General features: G+C 35.7%; 1 protein-coding gene across 3 annotated transcripts in view; it reads left to right on the plus strand.

Annotated features, from left to right (window-relative positions):
- Window positions 1–27,773, plus strand: part of ADAM10 (ADAM metallopeptidase domain 10) — a 160,812-nt gene that overhangs the window by 70,497 nt on the left and 62,542 nt on the right. For all 3 annotated transcript variants that reach the window (XM_058737584.1, XM_058737583.1, XM_058737585.1), the window contains exons 3-4: window positions 13,712–13,830; window positions 15,807–15,965. In XM_058737584.1, coding sequence (XP_058593567.1) covers window positions 13,712–13,830; window positions 15,807–15,965 — 278 coding nt within the window. The remainder of the gene's footprint in view (window positions 1–13,711; window positions 13,831–15,806; window positions 15,966–27,773) is intronic.

A 27,773-nucleotide genomic window follows, 5' to 3' on the forward strand; every position in this document is an offset into this window, starting at 1 on the left:
TCTTTAAAAAAGAGATCTGAAACACTGAGAATGAATGCAGAAGGGCATGTTTCCTTCCCATCCCTTACTTCTCCCAAAAGGGAATAGGGAATATTGTAGTATGAAGGGATATAATCATAGAGATGTTTTAGAGTGTTTCCCACATAATGAATAATGTGCTAGCTGCCCAGACAAGTCTTCATTAATTCAGGAAGGTTTTGGAGTCCCTTCTCTGAACTAGATTCTATTTTCCTACCTTATCTTCTGCTCTCCTCCCCTATTTTTTTTAACTGTTTGTTTGTTTATTTATTTATTTATTTATGAAGTAAAATTGATGCATAACATCATGTAAGTTTTAGGTATACAACATTATTATTCGGTATTTTCATATTCTAGAAGTAATAAACATCCATTTTGTTATCGTCTATCACTGTACAGTTGAGCCCTTTTACCCCTTTAGCCCATCTCCCAACCCCCTTCTCCTCCGGTAACTACCAGTCTGTTCTCTGTACCTGTGAGTTTGTTTTTGTTTTGTTTTGCTTTGTGTTTTAGATTCCACATATAAGTGAAATCATATGGTACTTGTCTTTCTCTCTTTGACTCATTTCACTTAGCACAGTACTGTCAAGTTCCATCCATGCATGTTGCAGATGGCAAGCTTTCCTTCTTTTTTATGGCCAGGTATCGTATTCCATTGCATGCATGCATATATGTGTATGTATATACACATACACACACCGTTCATTCATCACTGGACACTTAGGTTGTTTCCATATCTTGGTTATCATAAATAATACTTAAGTGAACATGGGGTGCGTATGTCTTTTTGAATTGTTCTTGTATTCATCAGATAAATACATAGAAATTGAATAGTTGGATCATATTTTTAATTTTTTGAGGAATCTCCATACTGTTTTTCATAGTGACTGCATCAGTTTACATTGCTACCAGCAGTGCATAATAGTTCCCTTTCTCCACATCCTCTCCAACACTTTTCTATTTCTTGCTTTTTTGATAATAGACATTCTAACAGGTGTGAAGTGGTAGGTCATTGTGGTTTTGATTTGTAATTCCCTGATAATTAGTGATGCTGAACATTTTTTTCATGTGCCTATTGGCCATCTGTATGTCTTCTTTGGAAAAGTATCTATTCAGGTCCACTGCTCATTTTTTAATCAGGTTGTTTTGTTGTTGTTTAGTTGTATGAGGTCTTTATATATATTATATGTAAACCTTCTGTTGGATATATGATTTACAAATATCTTTTCTCATTCAGTAGTTTGCCTTTTTGTTTTATTTATTTATTTATTTATTTATTTATTTATTTATTTATTCTCTGCCAGAGTTTTTTTAGTTTGATGTAGTCTCATTTATTTTTGTTTCCCTTGCCTTTGGAGTCAGATCCAAAACAAATATTGCTAAGGCCAATATCAAGAAACTTAACCACCTGTGTTTTCTTCTAGGAATTTTATATTTTTAGTTCTTACATTCAAGTCTCCAGTCCATTTTGAGTTATTTTTTGTGTCTGGCTTAAGGAAATGATCCAGTTTCATTCTTTGCATGTAGATGTCCAATTTTCCTAGCACTTTTTATTGAAGAGACTGTTCTTTCCTCATTTTATGTTCTTGGCTCTTTTGTGTCAATTAACTGACCATATATGTGTGGGCTTGTTTTTGAGCTTTGTGTTCTGTTTCATTGATCTGTGTGTCTCTTTTTATGCGAGTATCATACCGTTTTGATTACTATACCTTTGTAACAGTTTGAAGTCAGGGAGTGCGATACCTCCAATTTCTGTTCTTTCTCAAAATAGCTTTGGCTACTTGGTATCTTTTATGATTCCTTATTTGTTCTGGCTCTGTGAAAAATGGCATTGAGATTTTTGATAGGTATTGCTTAGAATCTGTAGATTTCTTTGGATAATATGGACATTTTAACAGTTAATTCTTCTAATTCATGATTATGGAGTATCTTTGCATTTATTTGTGTCTTCTTTTATCAGTATCTTGTAGTTTTCAGTGTACAAGTCTTTCACCTCCTTGGTTACATTTATTCCTAAATATTTTATTCTTTTTGGTGCTATTGTAAATGGGATTGTTTTCTTTATTTTAGAGAGGGAGAGACGGATAGAGACTGTGTGAGCAGGGGAGATGGGCAGTGGAGAGAGAATCTCAAATAGGTTCCACGCTGAGCCCACATAGGACTTGATCCCATGGCCCTGGGATCATGACCTGAGCTGAAATCAAGAGTCAGATGCTCCACTGACTGAGCCACCCAGATGTCCCAATGGGATTGTTTTCTTAATTTCTTTTTGATAGTTTGTTATTAGCACACAGAAATGCAACAGATTTCTGTATATTGATTTTGTATCCTGCAACTTAACTCATTTTTTTTAGTTCTCATAGTTTTTGGTGGCATCTTAAGTGTTTTCTATATACAGTATCATGTCATTTGCAAATAGTGACAGTTTTATTTCTTCCTTTTCAATTTGGATTCTTTTTGTTTCTCTTTCTTTCTTTCTTTCTTTTTTTTTTTTTTTTGGTCTGATAGCTGAAGCTAAGACTTTCAGAACCATTTTGAATAAGAGTGGTGAGAGTAGACATCCTTGTCTTGATTTTAGGAAAAGCTTTCAGTTTTATTTATGTATTTTTTAAGTATATATTTCATTTTTGAGAGAGAGAGAGAGAGAGTGAGCAGTGGAGGGGCAGACAGAGAGGGAGACACAGAATCTGAAGTAGGCTCCAGGCTCCAAGCTGTCAGCACAGAGCCCAACGTGGGGCCCAAACTCACCAACCGTGAGATCATTACCTGAGCCCAAATCAGACTCAGCTTTCTTTTCACTGAGTATGATGTTAGCTGAGTTTATCAAACTTGGCTTTCACTATATTTCCTCTATATTTCACTACATTTCCTCTATACCCATTTCGTTGAGTTTTTATTATAAATGGATGTTGAATTTTGTTAAATGCTTTTTCAATGCATCTATTGAGGTGACCATATGATTTTTATCCTTCATTTTTTTGATGTGGTGTTTCACGTTGACTGATTTCCTTGTGTTGATCCAGCCTTGCATTCCTGGAATAAATCTCACCTGATCATAGTGTATGATCCTTTATTTTTATTTATTTTCTTAAAGGTTATTTATTTTTGAGATAGAGAGTGAAAGTAGGGGAGGAGCAGAGAGAGAGAGAGAGAGAGAGGGAGAGAGAAAATCCCAAGCAGGCTCTGCACCATAAGTACAAAGTCCAGTGTGGGGCTTGAACTCACGAACTGTGAGATCATGATGTGAGCTGAAACCTGGAGTTCGATTCTTAATCAACTGAGCCACCCAGGCGCCCCAATGTGTGATCCTTTAAATGTATTGTTGAATTCGTTTGCTAATACTCTATTGAGGATTTTTGCATCTATATCTATCAAGGTTGTTGGCCTGTAATTTTTCTTTTTTTTTTTGGTAGTCTTGTCTGGTTTTGTTGTCAGGGCAGTGCTGGCCTTGTAAAGTGAGTTTGGAAGTGTTTCTTCCTTTTATACTTTTTGGGAAGAGTTTGAGAAGGATAGGTATTAAATCTTCTTTGAATGTTTGATAGAATTCACCAGTGAATCTGTCTGGTCCTAGAGGTTTTTGATTACTGATTTAGTTTCTTTGCTAGTATTTGATATATTCAGATTTTCTATTTCTTTATGGTTTAGTCTTGGAAGATTGTATGTTTTAGGAATTTATCCATTTTTTCGTAGGTTGTGCAATTTACTGGTATATAATTGTGTGTGATATTCTCTTATGATCCTTTGCATTTTTGTAGTATCAGTTGTAACTTCTTTTTCATTTCTAATTTTATTTATTTGAGCCCTCTTTTTTTTCTTGGTGAGTGCAGCTAAAGGTTTGTTTGCCTTTTCAAAGAACCAGCTGTTTGTTTCACTGAACTTCTGGATTGTCTTTTTATTGCCTATTTCATTGATTTCTATTTTGATTTTTATTATTTCTTTCCTTCTGCTAACTCTGAGGTTGGTTTGTTGTTCTTTATTTCCTTTAAGTTTCTCCTTTTTACCACTGTAGCCCCAGTGATTTTTCTCTAGCACACAGTGCATGCCTTTGTGCTTGTAGTTCCTTTGCCTGAAACCCTTCCCTACCTCTCCTGCATAACCACATGGCTCTTGCTCCTTCACTTCATTCAAGTCTCTGCTCAAATGTTATGTATTCAGAGACCTTTACTAGCATCTTTTTTTTTATTTTAAGATTTTATTCTTAAGTAAACTCTGTTCTCAACGTGGGGTTGGAACCTACAACCCTGAGATCAAGAGTTGCATGCTCTACCAACTGAGCCAGCAGGCACCCCTTCCTCGCATCTTTTGTAAAATAACATCCTTCTTTCCTCTTACTGTTCTGTCCTTTTTTTCTTATTTGTTTTTCCTCATAGCACTTGTCACTACAAGACCTTCTTTCTTTCCTCCCGTGCTACCTTCCTTCCTGGTCACTAACCATGTGTAAACTATCATGTATTCTGTGAATTGTGTTGTTCATACCTGTATCTCCCACCTTAGCACTGTGCTTGTCCTAGTAAGTGCTCAGTAAATAATTACAGAATGAAGGAATAGCATCAGGAATCAAGTTCATGATACTGATCACTTTCTTTGTATGTATACTGCGAGTCTTGATCCCTTTCTTTTAACGCCCTTCCATTGACATATTTTTATTTTAGGCATAACAATACCACTGATTACACCTTTTTTTTTTTTTTTTTTGTAATGTTTATTTATTTATTTTGAGGGGGTTGGTGGAGAGAGACAGAAAGAGAGAATTCCAAGCAGGCTTCATGCTTAAAGCACAGAGCCCAACACGGGCTTGATCTCATGACTGCGAGATCATACCAAGAGTTGGGACACTCAGCTGACTGAGCCACACAGGCGTCCCTGATTACGCTTTTTAAGGCAGTCTTTCACTAGGAAAATGTCCTGTATTTTGCCATTTTGGAGCTCGCTTATATATCCTACGCAGGGAATGGTATCTTGATATGGTAGAAAGATCATTGGTTGATTAATTAAAGAATTTGGTTCAGATTCAAGCTCTAATTTTATTTGTGTGGTCTAGGTCAAATCAGCCTTATCTGATTTGTGAAATTAATAAATTTAGGTGATTTTTATGATTTTACGTGTTGGATTTATATTAAATATCTGATATTGCATGTTTGGTTCCAGACTACTGCAGTAAAGTGAATATTGCAGTGAAACAAATCAAATGAATTTTTTGGTTTCCAAGTGCATATAAAAGTTATGTTTACACTACTCTGTAGTCTGTTCAGTGTGCAGTAGAATTGTCTAAAAGGACATATACATATCTTCACTAAAAAATACTTTATTGCTAAGAAATACTAAATGCATCAGTATGAGCTTTCAGTAAGTTGTAATCACTAATCACAGATCACTATAACAAATACAATAATAATGAAAAAGTTAGAAATATTGTGAGAATTAACAAAATGTGACACAGAGATATGAAGTGAGCAAAAACTGTTGGAAAAATAGCACCAGTAGACTTGTTAGATGCAGGGTTGCTACGGACCCTCAGTTAGTAAAAAACACAATATTTGCAAAACATAATAAAGTGAAGCACAATAAACGAGGTATGCCTGGGGACACCTGGCTGGCCCTGTTGATAGAGCATACGACTCTTGATCTAGGGTTTGTGAGTTCAGGCCCTACGTTGGGTGTAGAGATTGCTTAAAAATGAAATCTTAAAAAAAATGAGGTATGCCTGTATATAGTAGTTTTGCTTGTCAATTATTTGGTTGAAGTAGTTACATAAAGTCAGAAAGGGTTTACAGAACACTTTTTATCCTCTCCAGTAGATAAATTTACTTATTTTCAAATGATGTAAAATACATGTAGTCTTGTGTTCTGTAATCTTGCCATTATGGTAGATTGCCTCTTCTTTATATGGGAAAGACTTACATTAATGATCTATATATATTTGTCTTCTTACAAAGAAGCTTATGTATTTTTGCGTATTTAATGTAATTTATCTACCTCAGGATCAACAGATAAGCCTGAAACTATGTCTTTCAGACTGTATAGCGCTAGAATTTCTGGGGTGGTTGCCTCAGGTACTGCCCAGTGGGGTGCCCGTGGGCTGACTATGCCCTTTCCCCTTCTACCAATCTGTTCTGTTTTATTCCTTTAAAAAAAAATTATATATATATATATATATATATATATATATATATACACATATATATGTATATGTATATACACACACACACACTATATATATATATATATATATATATATATATATATATATGATAAACATATATGCCTTTATATATATATGCTTTTTAAAGGACTTTTGAAAAAAGGATTTTTATATTGGCATTTTAAAGATCACTTGAAAAAAGGACTTCTCTATTTCAAAAAGTGCACTAGTGAAAGTAAACTGGATATATGACTCATAGTGATATATTAACATTGGGAACTTATGGAGACTCTTTCAAGGATCTTTATTAAGAATAAAGTGAATGTTGGGGCACCTGAGTGTCTCAATTGGTTGGTTAAGCATCTGACTCTTGATTTTGGCTCAGGTCATGATCTCATGATTTGTGAGATTGAGCCCTGTCAGGCTCTGCACTGACAGCATGGAGCCTGCTTGGGATTCTCTCTCTCCCTCTCTCTCTGCCCTTTCCCTGCTTGTGCGTTCACTTGCTCTCTCTCTCAATAAACATTAAAAAAAAAAAAAAAAAGAATAAAGTGAATGTTAAGAGATAAAGATCATGGGGCACATGGGTGGCTCAGTCAGTTAAGTGTCTGACTCTTGATTTTGGCTCAGGTCATGATTTCATGATTTGTGAGATTGAGCCTCACATCAGGCTCTGGGCTGATAGTGAGGAGCCTGCTTGGGCTTCTCTCTCCCTCTCTCTTTAACCCCTCCCTCACGCTTGAGTGCACATGCTCTCTTTTGTGCATGTGTGTGCTCTCCCTCCTTCTCAAAATAAATAAAAAAAATAAACAACAACAACAAAAAGAGATACAACCAGAGATATCAGGTATGTCTTATTAGGAAGTATAGTTTTATTTCTAGGAGTCATTGATCCAGGTCTACCATAGGTCTGTTTCACTCAGACATGATAGACCTCTATTCATGATGAGAGTCCTGGTCCCTGGGACTGTTGGATTACACGAACATACTTTTTTTTTTTTTTTTTTAATTTTTTAAAAGTCTATTTATTTATTGAGAGAGAGAAGGTGGGAGCAGGGGAGGGACAGAAAGAGCTAGAGAGGGGAGAGAGAATCCCAAGCAGGCTCCACGCTGTCAGTGCAGAGCCCAACACAGGACTCAATCCCTCAAACCATGAGATCATGACCTGAGCTGAACACCAAGAGTGTGACACTTAACTGACTGAGCCACCCAGGTGCCCCTACACTGACACACTTTTAAGCAAGGCTTTTGCTTTTAGGTTTCTTCTCTATGTTGTTATGGTACTTCATTATTTGAGGCTTTTTGTCCTCGTATGACTTCAGTTCAAGGGATATACCTTTTATCCATTGTTATTTTCTTCTGAGAATCAAGGCCATACTCTCTTTAGTCAAAATAGCAATCATATGGAAAAAGGTAGCTTCTTTTTACTCAGTATTCTTAATGTTGTAACTGTTGTAATCTACAGGAAAGGTATTTCTGTATACACAGATGTAGAAGGTACATGACCTTCCAGAAACTTTTATAGAATTGTATCCTAAACAAAATTTATTTTGTTGTTCTGCACCTAAAGTGGTTCTGGTACCTCTATTTATTTGGTTTAGATATAGAGTGCTTTTCTAAAGCCTAGAAAGGAAAACCATTTGGTATAGCTATATCTTCAAAGCACTGAAAGTAGAGAATTGGGACCTGTTTATGTTTTTTTAAATTACTGTCATTTGTTAACTGATTTTGCCCTCTTGTAATTTCACTCCATTCTTTACATTTTTACTGTAAGAGGAAAGCCAAGAAAGAATTCCGGTGGAACTAGTATAATTAAGATGAGAGACAAAATACTGTTGATCTGTAGAATCAATATAGTGGTTCAATCTGAGGGTAGAAGAACATCCCAGGTGCAGATAATGTTCTTTATACAGAGCATCTTCCCTCTCAAAGAAAATCTAAAGTTTACCTTTTTTTCCCCATGTTTTTAAATTTAAAGTTTATCTTTGATGACAGTGTGCTATAATAATAATAAGAAAATTAAACTTACTGAAAGAAACATAGTAAAAGGGGACAGTTTAGTCTTAGTCTTAAAAGTGGCTTAAGCATTAATAAAGAAAATTTCTTATGCTACTATTAAAATATAATATTCAGTGAAAGTTAAATAATACTATATTTTTGTGTCTTTATTATCTTATTTGTTCAGATCTGTTCAGGTTTTAAAAGACGATTTGTTCACAGAGACTGGTAATATTACATTAAAACCACTATAGCACTCAGCATGTGTTAGTTCGACTTTTTTTTTTTTTTTTTTTTAATGTTTATTTTTTAAGAGAGAGAGACTGAGCAGGGAAGGGGCAGAGAGAGAGAGGGAGACACAGAATCTGAAGCAGGCTCCAGGTACCGAGCTGTCAGCAAAGAGCCTGTTGCGGACTCGAACTCACGAACTGCAAGATTATGACCTGAGTCAAAGTTGGATGATTAACCGACTGAGCCACCCAGGCACCCCTCCACAAAACCATTTTTTAAAAATAAATTTTTTTTAATGTTTATTTATTTTTGAGAGAGAGACACACACAGAGTGTGAGGGGCGAGGAGCAGAGAGAGGAGACACAGAATCTGAGGCAGGCTCCAGGCTGTCAGCATAGAGTCTGATGCGAGGCTCGAGCTCACGAACCATGATATCATGACCTGAGTCGCAGTCGGACACTTAATCGACTGAGCCACCCAGGCGCCCCAAAACCATTAAAAAAAAGTTTTAACATTTATTTATTATTGAGAGACAGAGACAGAGCATGAGCATGGGAGGGGCCGAGAGAGGGGGAGACACAGAATCTGAAGCAAGCTCCAGGCTCTGAGCCGTCAGCACAGAGCCCATCATGGGGCTCGAACTCACAAACCGCCAGATCATGACCTGAGCGAAGTCGGACGCTTTACCGACTGAGCCACCCAGGCGCCCTGACAAAACCATTTTTAAGTGTATGCAATTCAGTGGCATTAAGTACATTCATAGTGTTGTGCATCTACCACCATTATCCCTTTTCAGAGCTTTTTCATCTTTTCAAACAGAAACTCTATACCCATCAAACTAATTCCCCCTCTCTGGCTTCTCATCAGTCTTTGGTAACCTCTATTCTACCTTCTATGTCTAGGAATTTACTTCTTCTAGGTACCTCCCATAAATGGAGTCATGCCATCTTTGTCCTTTTGTGTTTGACGTAGCAAAGTGCTTTCAAGGTTCATCCATGTTGTAGCATATATCAGAGCTTCTTTCCTTTTTAAGGCTGAATAATCCATTGTGTGTTTATACCACTTAAACATACACTTTTTTAATCCATCTGCTGGGGGACATTTGGGTTGTTTCCATGTTTTGCTATTGTGAATAATGTTCTATAAACACTGGTGTACAAGAATCTGTTTGAGTCCCCGATTTTAAGTTTTTTGGCTGTATACCTTGAAGAAGAATTGCTGGGTCATATTAGGAACATTAGGAACATATTAGGAACATATTAGGGTCATTCTAGGAACTTCTGATGAATCATCAAACTGTTTTTCCAGAGTATAATGACTTTATAAGGCAGTGTTCACTATACTTTTTCTGGCCTTTGAGCCAAAAGTTTAAACAACTAAAAGCCAAGTTTTCAGATAGTTTTTTATTCAGGGCTTATTGAGAAACTGGAAAGTAGAATGTATTTATTATTATTATTTTGTATTATGTTTAATACAGAGGTGGCAAAGAATTTATAATTCATAGAAATATTAAAATAGCATAAAGATATATATTAAACAGATGGTGGTAGAATTAAAATTAAGGAATTTGAATTCAATGGCTTAGTTAATGGAATAAATTATGCCCAGCTTCTGATTATTCATTCATAGTTAATCTGTTTCATAGATTGTGACAAACTTTAACTCAATTTGGCTTCTTTCTACCATTTGCCTGCCTTTCAGCCTCACTGTCATTCCGTTTCCTCTTTTGTTGATACATGGTTGATTTTTCAAAATATTTATTTATTTATTGGGGGGGGGAGAGAGAGAGTGAGTGTGTATGTGTACATGTGCACATGTGAACGGGGAAGGGGCAGAGAGAGAGAGAGAGAGACAGAGAGAATCCCAAGCAGGCTCCTGTGGTATCAGCACAGAGCTTGATGTGGGGCTCGATCTCACGAACTGCGAGACCATGACCTGACTGATTATGCATGGGTAATTGAGAACTGATTTTATATACGATTTAGTCCAATTTAAATCAATATAGAGAATAATATTTTGTACATGTGAGATGATTTTCTTATGCTGTCAGTATCAGGGTTGGAAGGTACCTGCTTTAAGTGTTCTTAAATTGTATTACAACACCTCTATATTTGCTATGTGCTTAGACATTTTAAGTGATGTAGAACTATTTTTTAGGGGTAGGGAGTGTAGCATAGATTGTTCTTATATTGAACTTAAATGTCTTTCTGAAGCTTATATCTTCCCTTTTTTGCATATAGAATATGCTCTGTTTATAACAGTTTTAGGGCATAACAGTTTTGCTGAATAATAAATACTGAATGATAAGTATATTAAGCCGTAGGACATTTAGTGTTTTAGTCTCTTTAACAAAAGTACTCGTTTTCAGATAGTACTTGTACAGTGAATTAAAAATATATATAATGATAAGTTAATGGTTTTTCAGAATACTGTGATCCTTTAAAAATAATGTATATATTTACACCTGCATATACATTCAAGAATTTCCTGTCAGTTAGCAAAAATAATCTTGTGAAAAGACGATGTGCAGCAAGAATTCAGGCAGGATTCCTGTTTATTCACGATAGTCTATTTTTAACTTTGTAGAGTTTCCATTTGGAAGATATGTTTGGCTTTGTTGATTATTTGGGGCAGGAGATTGAAAGCTTAAGGTTCTAACGATGCTTTTCCTAGTCTAGAGTCCTTGAAACAACACCTGAGGAGTTTTAGGAGTGGTTTCGTGAGAGCTTTAGGCAAGTAAAAAAATGAGTACAGCCTCAAAATAAAAGAGTGCCACAGTTGACATGAAATTAAAGAAAATATAAAGTTGAAAAAGGGACACTTTCTGAAGCTAATAAGTATACTGTGTTGACCATATTTACTTGAAAAGTGAGTTTCTTCTTTACGATAAATTTTATTAAAGTATAATTTACATTTTTTTAAAGTATATGTGCTGCCAAAGTGAGCATGAAGTATAATTTACATAAAATAAAATACACAGTTGGCCCTTGAACAGTGTGGGGGTTGGGACACCAACCTTCCGACGCAGTCAAAAACCCATGTACACCTTTGACTCCCCCAATACTTAACTACTGATAGCCTCTTGTTGACTGGAAGCCTTACTGATTATATACACTGTTGATGAACACATATTTTGTATGTCATATGTATTACATTCTGTATTCTTTTTTTTTTAATTTTTTTTTTTCAACATTTTTAATTTATTTTTGGGACAGAGAGAGACAGAGCATGAACGGGGGAGGGGCAGAGAGAGAGGGAGACACAGAATCGGAAACAGGCTCCAGGCTCTGAGCCATCAGCCCAGAGCCTGACGCGGGGCTCGAACTCACGGACCGCGAGATCGTGACCTGGCTGAAGTCGGACGCTTAACCGACTGTGCCACCCAGGCGCCCCTACATTCTGTATTCTTAAAGTAAGCTAGAGAAAAAATGTTATTAAGAAAGCAGTACAGTACTGTATTTATGGAAAAAATTCTATGTATAAGTGGACCCAGGCACTTCAAACCCATGTTGTTCAAAGGTCAACAGTACTCATTTCATGTGTGTAGTGTGAGTTAGGTTTTGACAAATTTATATACTTGTGTAACTGCCATTCAAATTAAGATATAGAACCTGTTCATCATAGCAAAAAGTTCCTTCATCTGCCTTTACCCTTAGTGTCTCTCTACCCCAGGCAACCACCAGTCCACTTTCTGTATAGATAGCTTTTTGCCTATTCTAGATTACATATATATGGACTTATACTATATATGTTATGTCTTCACAAAAATGTGTATTTTTTAGTAGTTTGATATTTTTTATTGCTGAGTAGTTTGCCATTGTATGAATAAGTCACAGTCTTTATCTCTTTACTTGTTGATAGACATTTGGGTTATTTCCAGTTTTGGTCTATTACAAAACTGCTATGGGCATTTGTGTCCAATTTGTTTTTATGGACTTGTGCTTTCATTTCTCTTGGGATATAATTGTGGGTCAGAGGGTTTTCATATGTTTAACTTAAAAAAAAGTGCCAGTTTTCCAAAGTGATTTCACCATTTTGTACTTCTACCAGCCATGTGGGAGAGTTCTAGTTATTCCATATCCTACTAACATTTGGCACTTGCTAATTGAACACTTTAGTTCAGATTCATTGAGTAGAAATTGTGGTATGTGCAGACTTTTATGACAGTTACAAAAGAGACTTGATATACTTTTAAGAGTTTAGTAATGATAGCTAATTAGTTGCCATTTATTATACATCTCCTATGTGCCAGGTACTGTGTAGCCCTTTAAAAAGTTTTACAAGATAGAATGTATTATCTTCATTTGACAGACTGCAATCCTTGGCTAGTAGATTTTAGACATAAGATTTGATTTCAAGTTTGATTCAACCCTAGATTCTTTATTTTCGCCTCAATATTTTGGTCTTTCTTGTTAGTCTATAGAGGACAATTGAGTATGATTTCAGCTAATATCATGGTCTTTTGGGCTTCTCAAATTGAACGGAGGAAGATCTAATGACAGAAGAATTAAAAGTCCCAAGGAAAAAATATGAGTTGAAAGCTGTGCTTTTGTATGTGCTTGTGTGCGTGTGTGTGTGTGTGTAAGAGAAAGAGCATGCATACTTGCTCTGCTGAGAAGTCATTAATGTAGGTGCCAGTTTTTTTTTTTTGTTTTGTTTTTTTAAACTTTTTTTTTCAACGTTTTTAATTTATTTTTGGGACAGAGAGAGACAGAGCATGAACGGGGGAGGGGCAGAGAGAGAGGGAGACACAGAATCGGAAACAGGCTCCAGGCTCTGAGCCATCAGCCCAGAGCCTGACGCGGGGCTCGAACTCACGGACCGCGAGATCGTGACCTGGCTGAAGTCGGACGCTTAACCTACTGCGCCACCCAGGCGCCCCGGTGCCAGTTTTTAATGTATTATTTGAGTTGTGAAGAGTAGGGGGAAATGGCAACATTGAAGAATGACTAAAGAGAGAAGGCAGGTAGTGGTGAATAATAGTAATTGGGTCTAGAAACATGTTTTTATGTCCAAGCAACTTAGTTGCTGTTGGAATGAACTTGTTTTTACCACGTAGGAATCAGCCTATAGACACGTTCATTCTTTAATATATCCTAGACAGTTACTGTTTAATTGAATATAATTTAGATTTGTGTCATAACAACTAGATTGAATTTTAGAGTGAAATTTTTATAAGAGAAATCTTGGACAGTATAATTCCCAAGTAGACAGATTGTGTGAAACAGTTTATATTTTGCAGACCAAAAATTTAACCAAAAAATTGTTTAAAATTTGGGTCCTTTTAATTTCATTTTTTCCCGTTTCTTCTCTGTTTTGCAGACATTTCAACCTAAGGATGAAGAGGGATACATCCCTTTTCAGTAGTGAATTTAAAGTAGAAACATCAAATAAAGTACTTGATTATGATACCTCTCATATTTACACTGGACATATTTATGGTAAGTTGAACCTTAGAAGAATTCTTTTCTTTAGTTTTTTCTACAGAAGGAAACACATGTATTTTGAGGTATAGACATATATTTCAGAAAGGTGGGATAAAAAACCAAGAGCACACTTTACACACTGTATGTTAGCCAATTTGCTGATAAATTATATTTAAAAAACAAAAAACAGAAAGTTGGGAGAGAGATCCTGAGGAGATTTGTAGATTTAAGTATATCATGAAGGATAATGGTCTTTGAAGAATGAAGTAACCCTTGGATCTATCTTTTCATGTATTTTTAATATTGAATTATATAGTGCCTCGTTTCTGAAAGGTATGATGTTTTGATTCTCAGTACCTACAAACTGTTAGTTTGAAAAAATTTTTTAATGGCTTTTATAATTTTCTAATCTTTCAAGCAAGAAATTGGATCTGTTTTATAAGAAAAGAGGAAAAATCTAAAGGAAAACTGTAAAGATCATCTTAACAGCCAAAAATAATGTGACAAAGTTATGCATAGGAAAATCCATTCAGGGCCTTCCTTTCTCAGAATTTGTTTGCTGTGTTTACAGTTCTAGCAAATTTCTCTTACTACAGCTGATTAAAAAGGTACTGTGGGGATGGGGAGCACACTTCACCCAAGAGAAAGTTACATTTGACAGTTTAGTAGTGTGGGAAAAACAGTCAAAGTCTTCTGGAGAGATTAGAGAGGATCAAAGTAGTATTATAATTGTATATTGATAAATAAGATGACTCTCTGTTATTAAGACAAAGTTGACTGAAAGTTGAATTTCATTTCTATGTAATGGATTTCTGCTCAAAATCATAACATTATGAAAAATTAAGTTTTTAAAACTGTTTCTAATTTTTTTTATTATGCCAGACAAATGAGGCATTTCTATACTTACAAATTCTCACTTGTAGATGAAACTTGGTTAATGAAAGTTTTTTGTACTCTTGTAATTTTGTAAACAAAGGAAAGTGTTTTTCTGTCAGTCTAGACTTTCAGTTTCAAACTATAGTTTTCTACTATTCCCTATTTATCTTTCTGAGAAGATAACTTAGTGTCTGCAATTCTTTGCTAGGCGATGGCTAAGAAAAGTACAAGACTAATAAATAAGTTTGCAGATAGAAATCATGTCATTTAAAATACCAGTGTCTTGGGTTCTTAGCTTTAGTCCTTAGTTAATTCACAGTCAGTTAATTAATGTTAATCTACAGTTTAGAAATTGTGGAAAGCCTGATACTTATTTTAGTGAGAAAATTTTAACAGGTAAATTTAACTTTTAAGCACCATCTTCCTACTTCCACTTCTTTTTGTCATGTGACGGTTGGTGCTCAGCTTTTCTTTGTGAATATCTCAGAATACCTTTTTTTTTATCCCATATTTTCTTTCACTAGAGAAGTGTAATGATGGGACAGTATTACAAATCTAGTATCTTAAAAAGTATTATTGGATTACTTTTTGTTCAAACTACTTCTGAAATATTTGAGACTTTCTTATTTAAAAAATGTATTTATAAAAAAAGGATGCCAAAAGTCTCATGCAGATTATATCAGGTGGGAAAAGAACTTTTTGCTTATGTAATTAGAGCAAAAACCCAAAAGGTTATTTAATATCTTTATTTTGAAAGTACATATTGTGTCAGTGGATCTGCTTGCCTCTTTCTGAGTTTGAGTTAATGTAACAATTATTTATTGAGTGAGTGTTGAATGCTTGCCAGGCACTATGCTTAGGTGCTGGGAATATGATTGCCAAGGAGAGATAGATGTTCTGATTGTTGTTGTCTAGTTAAACTGTTTAGATTTTAACTAAGTACTAGTTGCTGTTCACATCTCAGATTCAGCTTGATATATTTTATGTGAAAATTAGTTTCCGCAATAAATTTGTATCACATTTTTAAAATATATAAGAATGGCTTTTTAAAGGAGAATGAATTTAACATTTACGTGCAAATTAACTTTTCAAGAGTTTGTTCCTTTCATTAATAGGTGAAGAAGGAAGTTTTAGCCATGGGTCTGTTATTGATGGAAGATTTGAAGGATTCATCCAGACTCGTGGTGGCACATTTTATGTTGAGCCAGCAGAGAGATATATTAAAGACCGAACTCTACCTTTTCATTCTGTCATTTATCATGAAGATGATATTAGTAAGTACTTAAATTTTATCAAGTAGCCTTTCGCAAAGAGGCATATAAATAGTTAAACGTATGTGAGACATACAAAGTCTGAGGTGAAAATAGTTTCACAGCCAAAGTCTCAACTTAATGAAAAATAGATCTATTATAAAGAGGTGATTTCCTTCTCAGTCCGTGCCGTTCCTACTTTGTTGATATGATACAACCAATTCTATAGGAACTATGAGTCAACAACACTGATTGAACTGGAAATTCTATATTCTGATATCAGCCGGTCATTTAATGCTATAATGCCTTTGTGTGTGTGGCCTACTGAAGTATCATTATCTTCTTATGTAAATTTCCAGGTGGATATTTGTATAGTGTTTAAGGAATATTTTAGGTATTTGGTAATATCTAAATCCTTTGAATATTTCTTTTTGGAATCTTGAAATAATGATTTCACTTTAGCTTGGTAAGACTGAAGGTTTATCATGTTAGATTTTGTCCTCTACCATGGTCTTTATATGATGGTAATTTGTCAAGAGAGTCCTTGTTTTACATTTTCAGAGTAGAAAATGTACTTAGACTTCTCCTTTTAATTTTACCATTGTCCATATATTCATGGTCATCTAATTACAAGAATGCTTTCATGAAATAATGCAGAAATACATTCCTGTAGGGGCGCCTGGGTGGCGCAGTCGGTTAAGCGTCCGACTTCAGCCAGGTCACGATCTCGCGGTCCGTGAGTTCGAGCCCCGCGTCAGGCTCTGGGCTGATGGCTCGGAGCCTGGAGCCTGTTTCCGATTCTGTGTCTCCCTCTCTGTCTGCCCCTCCCCCGTTCATGCTCTGTCTCTCTCTGTCCCAAAAATAAAAAATGTTGAAAAAAAAAAATTAAAAAAAAAAAAGAAATACATTCCTGTAATTTATAATGCCTCTTGAATACTTATATTTTATTTTTGACTATAATTAGACTAGCCTCTTAATTTTTTCCTATTTTCCTAACTTGGTACCTTCCTTCTGGCTTCATTTTCCATTCTACAGCCAGAAATTTATTATCAATAATTTCATTCTCACTCCTAATAATGTATTGGAAAGCCTAACCATCTTGACTTTCTGCTCTATCAGCTCTGACAGTTTCCATACTTTTTCAGTCTCTCCAGCTGCTTGTTATCGCTGATGCTGGATTGTTACAGAAAATAGCATAATTATTCTAGATGGGATGCATTTATGACTTTAGCTGCTTGCTAACTCATAAATTCATTAATGCTACTTGGCTATATTTTTATTCATCCCTCTTTGATTCCTTTTCCAGTTCTCCCTCCTGGTATTTCAGACGCTTCTCAAGCTCTAAGCTACAGTCCTCTTCACATGTTGGAATATGAATTCCTCTGCCTTCCTTTCTTCCAACAGAATTACGATATACTTGATTTGCGTGTTACTTTGTAATTTTTTAGTAATTTAATCTTATTGCAGGTTCCCTTTTCTATCAGGGTATATAAATTCTTCAGCTGTGGTTTCTGTTTCTTTTGCTCCTTAAACATACCAAATATTATTTAATCTCTGGAACAGATTATTTATAGATACTTAATGAAATCTTGAAACATTTTCCTTATAATGTGTTCTCAAAATCAAACAAGACCTTTTGGGAAAGGAGGGAGAGGAAGAGAGTAATGGACAGATTTTGAACTCATGTGTTTAATTGTATTATAATCAAATGTTATCCTTTGCTGATTTATACTTCCCCATAAGCACCCTATACTGTGTTTGTTCTGCCTTTTATGATTTCTGTTATTGCATCTTCTCTCTCATTTCCCTCCTCTTTTCTGTTTGTATGTAGGTTAAGCATATTCTGCTCTTTTTTTGCACTTTTATTTCTTCCTGTCCTATAATTGCATTTTTCCCCTTTGCATCTTACAGTAACTTCCAAATATCTTCCTTTATGTCAACCTTTCTTTTTCCCCAAAGATAATGAGTTAGCTTGTAGGATCAATGAAATTGGACGTGACTGAGTTTTCTATTCTTTTTGGCATTTAACTTTACCATTGGTTTCAGCTCTTATTTTTTATTTATCCAATTAAAATAGTTGTTCATGCCTTTTCACATTCTTCTTATTATATACCAATAGTGGGATTAGAGCTTACAAATAGTAATGTTAAGAGTGATTTTGTTCAAATGTTTTCAACCATTTAAAAATGTAAAAGCTTTCCTTAGCTTGCATGCCAAACCAAAGGACTCAGTTGTGCAGCAGCCTGTAGTTAGCTTACTCCTTTTCTACAGGACAGATCATTCACTTTTAATTGGCTCTCTTTTTTTAATGTTTATTTATTTTTTGAGAGAGAAACAGAAAATGAAAGGGGAGGGGCAGAGAGAGAGACAGGGTGACACAGAATCTGAACGAGGCTCTGAGCTGTCAGCACAGAGCCCAACACGGGCTCGAACCCACAAACTGTGAGATCATGACCTGAGCGGAAGTCTGACCCTTAACAGAGTGAGCCACCCAGGTGCCCTTCCCTTTTAATTGAGTCTTTAACCTTTCTGAGTAGAATAATTAAGGTTATAGTACTAATAATAGTAGGAAGAAGAGTTATTACTGTTTAATGTATGTCTGGTGCTGTATAAAGTTTTTTGCTTGCATTATTTCATTTAATCCTCATAATTACACTATCAAGTATAATAGGCACACATAGTCCCCTCTCCACAACTTTATATATGAAGAAACTTAAGGCTTAGAAAACATGTCACTTTATTATGGATCTTGTATTCTTAACCGTGTGCTTTTCTGCTTCACTCAAGGGAAAAAACTGTCAATTCTAACATTACTCCAAGGATTTCTGGGGCTTTTCTGAAATCTGTAAGCCTCTCTAAAATGACACATTTGCAACTTTTGTGGTTATAAGCCAGATTCTCTCCTTAATATATTTAGCAAAGGATATTCTACTTTATGACTAATTAAAAGGGAAAGATTTTCCTTTAATGTATGTTATTAATTTCATAGAATTTTCTTAAGTCCTAATAATTTATTTTCACAACTTAATTACTGTGTGATTGTTTAGAACACTGTGTACATGCTTGAGTGAACTTAGTGTCCGTGTGTGTGTGTGTGTGTGTGTGTGTGCGTGTGTTATTCTCAGCAGAAGCAAATGACCTGTGATGTATACCACCTTTGGGTATACCAACTTTGGGTAGGCATTCTGATGAGAATTTGGTTACTCTTCTTTTAATACTGTTTTTGCACCTCTTGGCATAAATCTATGAAGCCACCATGGAGAATGATATTGCTGTTCTGGAGAACCTTAGGGAATGGCTTCTGAGGTGGTACAAGAACATAGGCACAGCTTTCAGTGAAAATATTTAATAACTTCTCCAGTCGCTTTGATACTCAGATGTGGTGGTGATAACCACATGTATTTATCATCTTAAATTCACACTTGTTCAATTCTGTACTTAGTAGTAAAAAGCACTTTCTTCTAGTACATAGAAGTGTGAACAGTTATGACAAGGGTCAGAGTACCACTTAATCCTTTGTTCATGGCTTGTAAATTTGTAAATTAGATAATCTGCATAAGCAGTCTTGCTTTCTTGCCTATTTATATTCAGACATTACAGTTAGAATTCATTGATGTCGCTGTTTTTGGTTTCAGCAGCTTAGGGAGTGTTAGAATGTGGATTTAAAGGTGGCCTTGTAGATCAACTAGTTAAAACGGTTTCAGGGTTTAATTCATTTGGTCAGGATCATACAAGTTAGTGACAGACGTGATAGGGAGAAAGCATAAGAGGTAATGTGTCAGAGAACTGAGGCATGCCATGTGTATGAGAATGGAGTAGAAGGGAAATCAAGATGATGCACTAGAATAGCTTTGTGACCTTATGGGAAGGTCTTACTTTTTTTATGCAAGTAAATAGGTCTCAGTTTCTGTGTATAAAATGAGGGCATTAGACCAGATCTTTAATATCCCTTATCTCTTCTAAAATTGGGTGATATCTAACTACTTTTTCTGTAGAGCTGGAAATATTTTTGATTTTGCTGATTATCAAATGACTATATAAAAATTACATTTTTGCCTGTAAATGAAGTAGAAGTGTGTCCACTGCCATTAACATTTTTCTTTTGAACGGTTGTGTAATATTTTGTTGTTTCATTGGTGAATGTATTGTTTAGCAACCCATCAACTACGTGGACATTTAAATTCTTCCCCCCTTTTTACTATTAAACACTGCTGTGGTATACATTATCTTCAAAACTGCTTATATGTAACGTATACTATTTGATAGTTTTTTGGCATTTGTGTACATCTGGGAAACTATCACCATAGTCAAGATAGTGTATGTATCCATTTCCCCCCAAAATCTTCCTCCTACTCAGTGTAGTCCTTCTCTTCTCAACCCTTTTTTCCTCAGGCACTAAACTTGCAGGCTAGTTTTCATTTTGTAGAATTTTATGTAAATGTGATTTTATATTATGTACTCTTTTTTTTTTTAAGTTTATTTATTTTTGAGAGAGAGAGAGAGAGAGAGAAAGCACATGCTCATGAGTGGGGGAGGGACAGAGGGAGAGGGAGAGAGAGGATCTCCAGCAGGATCTCTGCACAGAGCCTGACATGGGGCTTGAAGTCATGAACCACGAAATCATGACCTGAGCCAAAATCAGGAGTCAGACGCTTACCTGACTGGGCCACCCAGGTGCTCCTGTATTATGTACTCTTAAAAAAAATCTGACTTCTTTAATTTAGCACAATTTTTTTGAGATTCATCTATGTTTTTGTGTATATTAATAGTGCATTACTTTTTATTGATGAGTAGTATTTCATTGTATGGATGTTTATGCATTCACCTGTCAATGGACATTTGGGTTGTTTCTAGTTTTGGGTTATTAAAAATAAAAACTCTAAAGCTTTTGATAGTAGCCCATCAACTACTGATTGATTAAACATCATTTTACGTATGATAAATTTGAAAAAAGACAGGAGGATGAAATACATACTAAGGACTTTTAAATGCCTTGGTCTGTTACCTGAGCTCTAGAAAGGAGACATTTTGGAAACTTAAGATGAACCTTGTGGAAGCAAGAGAGCAGAAGAAACACTGATCTTATAGATTCTTTTTCCCCCAAACCAACACTCATCCTTTGAAATGCAGTTCAGAAATAATATTTCTAGAAGTCTTTTCTGGCCCGTCAGTTCTGGGTGTCCTCTCTTTACTGTCATTTATGTATCGGCGAGTTGTTGCTGTGTTTTGAATCCAGCAGTTTACAGGTCAGTGGTCCATATGATTGACCTCTGAGAAGAGGCATGGAAGGAAGACAGCTGTTGACTGGATGAGTAATTAAATTCAACCAATATTTAACTGTTTATGAACTGTGGATAATTGCGGCAACACTTAACAGTTGGTGAATTTAAATGGATTCTTGTTTATATATGTCTAATATCCCAGCTAGACTGTAAGTTCTTTGAGGATGTGTACTCTGTGTCTATTTATTCTTGTATTGCTGATGTTTGGTAACAGTTTTTTTTTTTTCCTCATTACTTGTTTTGTAAAGAAATTGACGCAATGAAAAACAACACTGACACACAATTAGGAAATTTATGTGCATACACGCCCTAATTTTGAACAGGTTCTATTTTATGTGAATCTGTAAAGTAGTTAGGGATTTAGAGCACACCTTCATGTAGAAACAGTTTTAAGTTGCAGACAGTTCCTAGTTATTGCGGATGGAATGAAGGCCAAAAGGAGGTTATTGGAGTCAGCAGTTTATAGGTCTTTGGTTAATGGATGACCTTTGAAGAGGAATGGAAACCAGCTGCTGACTGAAAAATTAAATTCAACAAATGTTTATTGATTTGTGAATGTATAGGAAGGATTAAGACTTCAAAAGAAAATCCTTCAGGGGAATTTCCAGTCAGTAATATCGTCAGAATGTGATAAATGCTTAAGCAAAATGTCATCAGAGTACTGAGGGTAGTGCACACTGAGGGAGCCTTAGGGATCCTTAGGAGTACTTCTTAGGGGAGATGGCATTTGACTTGAACCTTGAACATAGGGTAGACTTTTGGCTGTTAGAGAAAAGAATCTCTGAAGACAGGAGAAAGGTAGCTATTACTCTGGCTGATAATATTTGTTTTTAGCTACCACAGCTCAGGGACTTCAGAAAAGAAATGAAACTGGCATCTTCTTTGGCCTGGACTCACCCATTTTCTCTATCCCAGACTGAATAAATGGAAATAATGGTCATGTTGATTCAGTATGTTACAGGTTTTCAATACATGTTTCAGTTGTAAGTTTTACAGGTTTAATGATTAGTTATTTTAAAAATTTGAGTGTGGTTGACACATGATTAATTTATTTATTAACATTATTTGAGTGCCTAATTTGTATAAGATAGTTTGAGATCCTGTGGACACAGAGGGTCTTATCCTAATGCACCTTAGAGTCTAGTGATTCTCTTTATAATTGATCAGAATAATAGAGCAACAATTCTCCTACTGACCTGATGCCCATGATCTGCTTGGCTCCCAACACTAACCCTTTCTTCTTAAAAACCAGGGATGGGGAAGGACATGCTTGTCTCAGCTTCCCATCTCTGTTTCCTGGGAGATGAGTATTGTGAGTATATGTGGAAAAGGGGACCATCTTCAGCTTCCTCTCCTTCCCAGGGACAGTCATACTATGCCTTTCTTCCCATGCTGTCCCCACCCTCCCCAAATAGAAACTGGATGTGGAGAATGGGGACAGGGTGTTTGGGAGAAAGGGACTTCTATCCTCTGGAGTTAGAAGAAAGGACATTTGGGGTGTGTCCTAGCTATTCCTTTATTCCTCCAAACTCCTCTGTTATAAAATAAAATAAAATAAAATAAAATAAAATAAAATAAAATAAAATAAAATAAAATAAAATAAAATAAAATAAGTAAAATAAAATAAAATAAAATAAAAAAATAAAATAAAATAGCCTACTTTCCCTTTTTACTCTCCATCAGTGAATCCTTGTTGGTTTTTGGCAACTTTAGGAATAAATGGCATTTTTGTGGGCAAGAACCCTACCCACCTACCCTCCAGATATTGACAAAACAGCTTTTTGTTCATTGTCTGTCTGTGGAGTCCGTCTGTTTTAAACTCAATTAATACAATAAAAATTAGATTATTTCATTGGATTTGGTAATTTATAGCATGTTAATGGAGAGATTACACCAAATGTTTTGACTGTTAGAGTCATCTCATAGGCAAGACCTTGGTTTTGCAGTCACATTTCTTTTTTTTTTTCTTTTAAAGTTTATTTATTTTGAGAGAGAGAGAGAGAGAGAGAGAGAATGCATGTCCTCACACACCAGCACATGTGCAGGGGAGGGACAGCGAGAGGGACAGAGAGAATCCCAAGCAGACTCCGTGCTATCAGCGATCATGCGGGACTTGATCTCACTAACTATGATCGTGACCTGAGCTGAAACCAAGTGTCTGAGGCCTAACCGACTGAGGCATCCCTGCAGTCAAAATTCTAACCTGTCAGTCACAGTGAGGTGGGGAAGCCTTACTGGGAATAGTGAGGATGCAAGGTCTACTCTAGTTAGGATGCAGTAAGCAGTGGGTGTTTTATGTACCAGTTCTGTTGGACAGAGAATCTGAACAGTAAATATTTCCCTCTTCCTGGAATGGATGATTGAGAGTTAACTGGAACTGTTTCCTGCTTGAGGTAGTATCACAATATATGTATTATTTATATTTGTCCCTCCTACAGCAAAACAAAAGCAAGAGTTTGGCATGCAAAAGAACTGGAAGAAAGGCAATAGATTTAAAGCTGATCTTTGTTTTAAATAGGCTGAATATTCTACACCAATGATTCATTCTTTGTGAAAGAATATGCTGTTTGGCCTTTTCAGGGGAACTACAGTGCATCCTATGATTTAGCATCACAATGAGGGCTTATTCATTAGTTGAACAAAGGCTTTTTCTAGAAATGGGAATTATATTGTCAGTAATTTTAGAGGGAAAATGTCATTGTCCATTTTCATAGTTAATGTGGTGACCAGGGAAAATAGGGTCTTTTAGAAGTTTTGAAAGTATGTAGGGAAAATTCTACACTTGATTCCTTTTTTTTTTTTTTCTGTTGGGGCAGTTTTGTGCTGACAGGATTTGAAGCACATGTAAATATTGTTTTGTTGCTTTGGAAATATATTTTTTACCCTAAATATCCACCTTTCAATAAGGTATATCTCTAGCTGATGATATATAAAATACAATTTATAAAGAAATAAAACACTATATTTTTCTTTAGATCTAATTCTTCATGTTTCTAATGTTTTAAAGTATGGTGTACTAAATAATAGTTTTATTATTTTCATTGTCCTATAGATTTATAAATAATAGGAGTTTTAGTATTGAGAGTTTTACTATATTTAGTAAAAAGGTATTAGTATTTTAGTATTTAAATATTTTAAAGCCTGGGAACAATTATAATTTTCCCCATTGATATTAAGATCATAGTTTGCATAGTTTCAGCTGGCACAATCAGTTTTATTGCTGCTGTTCATGTGGTAAAGCAGTGAGTGCCTACAGTTAACTGGGTAAATAAGATTGAGAATGGACTCTGGAAATAAAGTATCCATGCCAGGTAGCACAAAGGAGCTGCTAGGAGTTACAGATTATGATTTTTGAGTGAGAATAGTCATAGTTACCCGTTTTTTTTAGGCCTGTTCATTTGCAGGGCTGTAGGTAGAAAGGTCATTTTAAACAGGATTTGGTTGAGAGTTGGGATTGGGAAGGGAAAGGAAGTTTTAAGCCAATGCAGTGAAGTAATTATGATAATACTCGACTATTGGATTTAAGCTGAATAAACAGAAGAAAGAATATTCATTGATAGATAGTGAGCAAGGTGGTAACATTGGTAAATGGAAAGTTCTTAGTGGTGTTGCAAGATTGTTGGAGGGAGTGTTGTGAAAAGACAGCCATGGAAAGAAAGTAGGATGTGCAAGTTGAGATTGTAAATGGGTTTCACTTATTAGTAATGACAGGTTCAAAAGAATTATTATGTAAGTGAGAACTTCAGGTAGGAGAAGATCATTGGAGAAAAGGTAAGTGTACTGGAAGGATCATCAACATTAATGTTGGAATCACTAAGAATTATGTTGGGATGATGTTAGAGAGTGACAGTGAGTTAAGAGCTAAAAATAAGGAAATAAAGGGAAGTAGTGACCTGGGGGGCAGCAAATACCTATAATGAGTTAGAGTAGTTGGTGGTATAGTCTCATTAATATAAAAGCTGGGTTACAATGACAATAGTCCTTGAAGGTCCCAAGGCAGAAGGTGGTAGATAGTTGTGAGTGTTTAGAGACATGAGGGGCAGGGGAATGTCTTCCCTAAAACAGGAAGAGTTTTTGGGTCCCCCCTTGATTCTTGCTGGAGCCTGCCTGATGGAGTTGGACAGTGCTGCAGGAGTTTCTTGACTCTCCCAGGTGGTGGACCAGAGGAGGTGATTTTCTTAAACATAGGTAGTCTCTTGATTCCAGCCGTACAACTTATTGGAGGTGGGATGAGGCTGAGTGATCTTCTTATAGGCCGTCCTTTCACCCTGGGGAATAATGGCCTGCTAGGTGATGGTTGTGTTCTTAAGTTTCTACTGGCTTCCTTTCAACTGCTGCTGATGTTAGCCTATAGATGGTGTGCTATTATACTAGTATTTGTTTGACTTCTTTAAAATATATATTTTTAAAATATTTATTTTATTTTTGAGAGAGAGACAGAGTATGAGTAGGGGAGGGGCAGAGAGAGGGGAGACACAGGATCCAAAGCAGGCTCCAGGCTCTGAGCTGTCAGCACAGAGCCTGATACGGGGCTTGAACTCACGAACCGTGAGATCATGATGTGAGCTGAAGTTGGACACTTAACTGACTGAGTCACCCAGGCGCCCCAATATGTGTTTGACTTCTGACTGTGGAGGAATGGTAGAAAGAAATCTACCCTAACATCAGCTACATGTATAGTGTCACAAATATGTATGTGTGTGTACACCTATGTATGTTTATTTATGTCTGTAAATATATTAGCTTTATGTATTTTATCAAATAGATGAGATACCTTTTAGGCAGTACTTGTTTGCTTACCTTAACCTTTAAAAAAATTTTTTTTTAATGCTTATTTATTTTTGAGAGAGAGAGAGATGGAGTGTGAGCCGGGCAGGGGCAGAGAGAGAGGGAGACACAGAATCCGAAGCAGGCTCCAGGCTCTGAACTGTCAGCACAGAGCCCTACACGGGGCTTCAACTCACAAACCGCGAGATCATGACCTGAGTTGAACTTGGACGCTTAATCAACTGAGCCACCCAGGCACCCTTGTTTACCTTAATCTTAATGCTCAAATGCCGAGCATCACTGGCAATGTATTGATGACAAGAGTGTCAATGTGTCTAGTATTATTAATATCTGGAAAGTATTTATATTTTATTGGGTTACTATATAATAGGGACTGCTGGGTTTATATAAATCAGACATGTATATTCTTCTTTGGCTTCCCTTATTGTATTAAAGAAAATGATGTTACACTTTAAAACAGGGACATTTTTGTTTTGTATCTGAATTCAGTAAGATAATACATTAAATGCCATGCACATTTACTGGTTCAAATGTTTGGAAGTTTAAATTCTTTTTTCCAGAAATACTTTGTAGTAGCTCTTTTTTGCCTGTGTAGAAACAGATTAAAAATATATTTGTTAGTGTGTTTTGAATGGAGGTAAATCCCAATTCCTATCATGATCAGATTATTTTTGTTATTTCTCAAGTGTGAATAGTATCAAGCTAATCAAATGATTTATATCTTGAAGTATTTTAGTTGAACTAAATTATATATAATATATATAAATTATATATAACAAAAATGTTATTTTGACATATGTATTATGTGGTGGACTTATAACCACAGTGCTAACAAGCTTCACAGCTCTTTTGCTTTCTAAAACTGAAAATCTTGCATTGAGTAAATTTTGAAAAATTCTTTGAACAGTGATAATAGTACATTTCCCTAAGCATGTAAAATATTTTATCTGGATAGTATAGGGTTTATGAGATTTATCTTTAGTTAAAAGATAGAATTATTACTGTACTGTATCAGTCTTCAACTTAACTATATGATGATTTTTTGGCAAGAGTTCTGACTGGGGATAAGTGAAAAGTAGTTATAAATGAAAACATTCAGAAAATGACAATAAATACTAACTGCTAAAGAATTTCTGATATCCTAGTCTAAGATTATTTTGGTACTGTCGGTGATTGGAAAAAATTGCTAAATGCCATTGGAAAGCAGGTATAAATGAATTGTTCTGTTCTCCTTGACAAACGTTTTCACCATGTATTAAGGCATTGCTAACTGCAGTACCAAATAGCTCCCATATTCAGTGACAAAATGCACTAAAAATTCATTAAACAGTGACAATGTAATGTGAGTATTCCTTATTAGGCAGCTTTTCTTCAGTAAGTAATTCAGGAATCTGGGATACTTTTTAAAAAAAAATGTTTATTTTTAAGAGAGAGAAGAGAGGGTAAATGAGAAGGAAAGGAGGCAGAGAGAAAGGGAGACACAGAATCCGAAGCAGACTCCAGGCTCTGAGCTGTCACCCAGATGCAGGGCTCGAACTCACAAACCGTGACCTGAGCGGAAGTTGGATGCTTAACCCACTGAGCCACCCAGGCGCCCCAAGAATCTGGGGTACTTTATTTTATGCTGTTCCCAGGTTATCTCCCAGGAGACATTCAGGTGAAAAGAGCATGGAGGATCCTGGCTAGTGCACTTCCCTACTGCTCACATTCCTTCAACTTGAACTTGGTTATATGTCCTACCTAACTTGGAACGGAGGTGGAG

Source organism: Neofelis nebulosa, chromosome 7, assembly GCF_028018385.1.
Source record: "Neofelis nebulosa isolate mNeoNeb1 chromosome 7, mNeoNeb1.pri, whole genome shotgun sequence".
Taxonomy (NCBI): Eukaryota; Metazoa; Chordata; class Mammalia; order Carnivora; family Felidae; genus Neofelis; species Neofelis nebulosa.